General features: G+C 34.2%; 1 protein-coding gene across 12 annotated transcripts in view; it reads left to right on the top strand.

The window, feature by feature from the left end:
- The window catches only part of LOC124899318, a 24801-nt gene extending 19045 nt beyond the window's left edge, over positions 1 to 5756 (top strand). For 10 of the 12 annotated variants that reach the window (XR_007056661.1, XR_007056656.1, XR_007056658.1 and 7 more), the window contains 2 exons: positions 4118 to 4182; positions 5208 to 5430. Coding sequence is in view for 1 of the 12 variants with exons in the window: in XM_047413751.1 (XP_047269707.1) it covers positions 4118 to 4182; positions 5208 to 5319 (177 nt within the window). In the remaining 11 variants the exon portion in view is untranslated. Of the gene's footprint in view, positions 1 to 4117; positions 4183 to 5207; positions 5431 to 5615 lie in introns of those variants that run through there. The other 2 variants (XR_007056659.1, XR_007056664.1) reach the window with 2 other exon arrangements.
- The last annotated feature ends 285 nt before the right edge of the window (positions 5757 to 6041 follow it).

Here is a 6041-nt window from a genome sequence, read left to right as displayed (position 1 = left end):
ACATAATAAATGATAGCTGAACTGCTGCAACTTTTATCAAAAGTGCAGCAGTTCAGCTATCATTTATTATGTGTTCAGCTGTAGTTTCTTGAATTGCTGCATTCTATGTTGCATTCGGAGTGAGAAACGATGTGGTGATGAGTCTAACGAATGGTTTCAGCTATATGCTCTATTCCCTATCTAATCTTGGCATGTCTAGCATCATTTGAGGACGAATGTTTCCAAGGAGAGGATGATGTAATACCCCAGGAAATTTTTTGTTGAAATATTGTCCGTAAACGTGTTGGGTTCTATATTCTAGAATGAATTATAAATTTTTTGTGAGGAATGTCTTAGATTATGAACCACCATTGCGTAGAGTAGCGAATAAGATTTCCAACGATATGTGGATCATCCAAAACGGACACCCGAGGGACGAGTTATGAACATTCCAATCGAATCGTGAATAGCAGTGAACAGTAAAACAAGCAGGAAAAAGTACTGAGGCCTGGCGTATTTTTGCTCCAACATTAAATGATCATAACTCCTTGTACATAATGATCTGGGTGACCTACTATCTATTAGCGGAAATCTCTGCGAGTCCTCTTTCTAATGAAATTGGTTTCATCCAATTTGTCTATCGGAGCTAAAAGTTATGGTTGATCTACTTGAGCCTATCAAAAGTAAATTTTTGGATCAAATTCAAACAATCATAACTCCTCGTACACAATGATCTGGGTGAGATACTATATATCAACAGAAATATATGATAGTCCTCTTTCTAATGAAATTGGTTTCATCCAATTAGGATGTCGGAGTAAAATGTTATGGTTGATCTACTTCAAACTATCAAAATAGTCCACCAAAGGATAGATTTGAGAATTATTTGATTTTTAGGGGCATTTTGGTCATTCCCCCTTACCCAAAATTAGTCCAAACCCTATATTAAAGCCTATTAGAAGCATTATATGTTATATTTCACCAAATTCCCTCAAAAAGGAAACCCTAAGCTCCTACATCCAACTTCAAGAAACTCCTAAGTTCACCATTAATTCTATAATTTTTTTCAAGATTCCAAGTTCCTAGTTCAAGAACTCCAAGAACCATCATTCAAAGGCACGATTAACATCTCAAAAACGAGTATCGATCTAAAGTTCATCATTCAAGGTATGTGGGGTTTTCAACAGGAACTCTCTTTCGTTCTTGTGCCCAAAAGTAATTTTCTTTACAAAGGCATGGTTTTTATTTGATTTTTACGAATTTGAAGCATGAACCCATATCTTATGATGATTATAATGAAATCTTGATGTTTATGATTTTGAAAGATGAATTTACATGTGTGGATATATAAAGCATAAATCTTGAGCGATATTTATCATGATTTTTATATTTGGGTCTTGAATTCCCATTGAAAATTGTGTTTTTTGTTAAGAAAGTGTGTGTTATAAGTACGTCGATGTTGAATAGTTGAGATATTTTGAATGATTTTATCTTTTGGTCATAATGGAGTTGCTTTGAACTCGAGTGTGAAAGAAATCCACAACGTGGTTGATTTTGATAGATGGGAAGCATGATGGCTCCCGATGTATATTTATATATTACTGAAATTGTTTTGTTGTGGATTGTCTTTGAAATGATCTGAGCTAAGTCCGGGAGAAATCTTTAGCACCGAGTGGGAGGTATAAAGTGACCTTACTTCCCTAGAACTACGTGCCCCCGTAGGAGTGAGCCTGAGGCTGATTTATATAGTGATCAGTAGTTTGTGTGGATTTGATATCGATAGTCCTACTCCGATGGAAAGGATAGGATGGCTCTCCCCAACGTGGGTTGTACATTCAACTCCATGTAGCTTACATAGTTTATGTTGGTTATAGGATCTCCTAGTGTATGTGTGTTTTCTTGTGTCTATGGTGAATGGTGAAGTGATTTGAAAGTGGAATTGTGAAAGTTATTCTTTCAAAAGATGTAAATGATATTTACATTATGAGAATTGATATTCTTGATGAACTGAAAGTGATTGACAAATTATATGATAACTCACATGTGTTATTGTACTTATTTCATCCTCTCATGATTATGAGGATTTTCTTCGGGCTATATGAGTCTTTCATACATCCTGCATATTTCTTATAAATATTTATGATGATGATGTTTATACAACTGCATACGACCCCCGTATACTCGGTTCCTTTCCATGGTACTGACCCACATCTTTGGATGTGGGCTGTATTTTCTCGGAATGTAGGTTCAGCTGCTCAGTTCCAGGTTCGACAGTGATTCTTCAGGCACGCTGTTCTACATCCTCTGTTGTGTTGAGTCCTCATGTTCCGAGGACGTGATGTCTGATGTTGGTTTCACGAAATTGTTTACATTTAATCTCAATGGCTCGCTGGTTTTATTGATTTTCTTAGAGGTTTGTCATACTAGTATAGATGTTGGGAGTTAACTAATAAGTCGTATTTTGTTATCTTTCTGAAATTCTTTTATTCTTGGATGATGATTACTCTGTTGATATTTGAGGGTTATTTATGGAAACCCCGTTGATTTGCGTTGAACTGAATGAACGGGTTAGCTTAGGGCTACTCGTAGCCTCAAGCACCGTGTGATGCTCCGGGACCCATTTTTCGGGGCGTTACACTCGTTTTGATTAGTGTGAGAGTGAGCAATGAGCTAGTAGCAGAACATCGAAAGTTAGCAGCATTCTTAGTGTTTGTGCTGACATCAATTTCATTTGTGATAGCTGTGGTGTAAGCTATAATCGTGTTATGTTTATGCAATGTTATTAGCTATGATTCACCAAGGGTGAAATTGTGGCCAATGTAGTGTCTGATTTGTGTCCATTTTTAGCTTTCACCCTCATTCTCTATGGCATTCAACCAGTCATGTCTGGTAATATATATCTCCTCCTTAATCTCCTTATTTATATTATATACAGGGTATATACGCTGACAAGGTAAAGTTTTATACTATCTACATAATATAACATGTTGTAGTCAGTTGTCTTATTCTTCATCTAACTAAACTTACTTCGAAAAATGGATAGGAACATCTTGTTAGTACCATGACAGACTAGCTCTTGTAATTATTGGAAGGAATCAAAGACAGAGTTGCAAACTTTTAAAACTCTAAACATTCCTAGTTTAATTTTTTAAAAAGTACTTTTAAAACTTTAAGGTACCCAAATAAACTGCTCCCATGCATGTCCCAATCCTACCCAACGTACATTTTACTTGTTAACTTTTGTGTGACTTAGACCTACCTCTATAGTGCAGTTTGGATATCCGTCGATAATAATGTCTATACTTGAATTAATCCATGTAATCCTCATTCTTCAAAGATGGATAGAAGATCTAATAGATTTATCATTTCAGTTTCATTCTGATAGTCCAAGTATTAATGATCTTTAACATTATTCAAATCTTGAAAATCAGTGTGCATTAACCTTCTCTGCTTTAACTTTTATTGCTATAATAAATGTATTTTTGCTTTTTGTTTAGCTAATTAGATTGCTAATACTCCTTTTAGTCTATTACACCAATATTTTTGGCTTGAGTTTTCTGAAGGAAAGACTTTGTTGACTGATTATACGACCTTGGTGAGAAGTGTTGAGGTTATGGTTTTTAAAGTTATTAGGGAAGATAATAAAATACTTGTTGATTTGCTTCAGGAGTTATCTAATGGGGTGGTTAGGCATTGGTGTAGGCCCTTATCAGATAAGATCAAGCCTAGTGAGACTGTTGAGGATGGGATTTTTAGGGCAGTGAAAGTGGAGAATATACTCTTTATCACCAGAAATTTGCTAATAGTTTTAACTTTTCCATAGGAGATGAACTTGTATGATCAAGTTGTAATAAGTACCATACTGGAAGGGCGGCTTGATCACCTATTTTTAAGGAGAACTAATGATTGTTGGGTATATTGGTTCAATTCTTCTGAAGTTGACATCAGGTAGAATGTACTAAGTATGATCTGAAAGTAATAGGCAAGTTGTTTTGTAGCACAAGACAACTCGGAATAAGTAAAAGTTTCTTTCAATGGCTAGTCAACCTTGGTTACAGGTTAAGCTCTGATTTTCATGTTTTGTTACTTTTTCCTGCTTGTATAGTTAGAATCTATAGTACGAATATTTTTTTTGCAGGTCTTAGCTGCTAGCAAGAATAAAATCTCTGCACTGAAAGGATTCCCTTATTTACCTTCTTCGAGGTTAGTAATGAACACCTAGTTAATTTCTTATTATTGGTCAATGTGTTTATTTTTTTTAAAGGAGTGCATTTTTCTTTGTTCGTGGAGAACTAAGTCTACTATTTTTTTGTGTTTTATGTATCTAGTCAAAACTATATTGTAGAAGATTTAAATTTAAAGTAGGTACCTGAATCTTCTTGTTCGCCAGAAATGTTGATTACAGCATCTAAATTTGTTGTAATTGCAGCAATATATTTGTTATGCATTCGAATAGCTTTATTAACTTTTGCTTGATCTATATAGGAAAAATAATAAAATTATTTAGTAAAGTGACGAAAAGTGATAAAAATATGAATTGAAGTGTTATGTATCAATTAGTTTTAAAAGTTACCTGTGTCATGTGCTTAACGATTAATGACCTGCGATATGGAATAAGCTATTAAATATGTATTATAAGTAAGTCAAAATAAATAGTGTATAGCTAGATCAAGTTAGACAAAGATCTAATAATCAATATTATTTGTTATGCCAACAAAATTTGCTTAGTGTTTAGAATAGGAAAAAACACAAAGAATGAATAACTATCTATTAACTATCTGAAAAGGGGCAGCCCGGTGCACTAAAGCTACCTCTATGCGCGATGTTCGGGGAAGGGCCCCACCACAAGGCTGTATCGTATGCAGCCTTACCTTGCATTTCTGCCAGAGGCTATTTCCAAGGCTTGAACCCGTGACCTCCTGGTCACATGGCAGCAATTTTACCAGTTTCTCAAGGCTCCCCTTCAAAAATTTATTAAAGGGTACAGCTGCAGGGATTCGATCCCGGGATAGGAGACATGAAAGTTATGCCTAAATCCAGAGCACCCAACCATGCTTTTTTTTATTTAGACTTAAAAAATATTAACCTATTCCTAGAGAACAAAAAACGAATAATCCTTTTCTACTTTTATTATTTTATGAGACAATGTGTCATCGGTGTTTTTATTTTTTTGATCCCGTTGACTGAGTTTTCTGAGTTAACGTCTTCATCTACTATGTCAATTGTAGCAATCTGTTTATCTTCTTGGACTTCTTCTGCAATGAAGCATCTGTTCGCTCGATCTCCTTCACTTTTTGCATCAATTTTGATAAGAAATGTGTAGACTTTGCTGATAATTAGCATCAAGTTACGATAAAATTAGGATTCCTCTTTCTGTATCAATGAAAATAATGTATTAATTAGTAAAGGATAATGCGTACAATTCAAAATAAAACAGATTATTTTAGTTCTTGATAAGTGTTAAAGAATAGTGTCAATGAAAATAATGTATTAATTAGTAAAGGATAATCCATACAATTCAAAATAAAACAGATTATTTTAGTGTTTGATAAGTACTAAAGAATAGTGTAATATGACATTTTCCAAAGTTGATTGCTTATATGTTATAACATCGAAACCAACCAAGTGTTTTGCAGCCTCAAACAATGTAACGGAACAACGTTCATCCCCAGCAAATACATTAAATTTTAGAAGAAATCTATAAATTGAGTGTAAAATAGACATTTATCTCATTTTATGAATTTTCAAATGGCTGAAAGTAATTTGATGGTTCTTATGTGTGTTACCTGTCCGCATAAGTAATTATTTCTGTAGGGCAGCCAGGACATTTTGGAATGTTATCAGCGATTTTCCCTTTTCTATAGCAATTGGTGCAAGAATCATAGTAGGGTTCATAACTATTCAATATAGCTGCGATAGTTGCAGTAAATTTGCCATACTTAACCTACAAGGAAGAAATAAAAGTTAGGCGTCACACTGAGGTAAAAACAAAATATTAAATTATTGTAGTTAAAAATAGTACCTCTTTATCACAAGATAAACAATCTGCGATTTCACCAATT

This window comes from Capsicum annuum, chromosome 6 (genome assembly GCF_002878395.1).
Source record: "Capsicum annuum cultivar UCD-10X-F1 chromosome 6, UCD10Xv1.1, whole genome shotgun sequence".
Lineage (NCBI taxonomy): Eukaryota > Viridiplantae > Streptophyta > Magnoliopsida > Solanales > Solanaceae > Capsicum > Capsicum annuum.
This window is presented reverse-complemented; position numbering and strand designations above follow the sequence as displayed.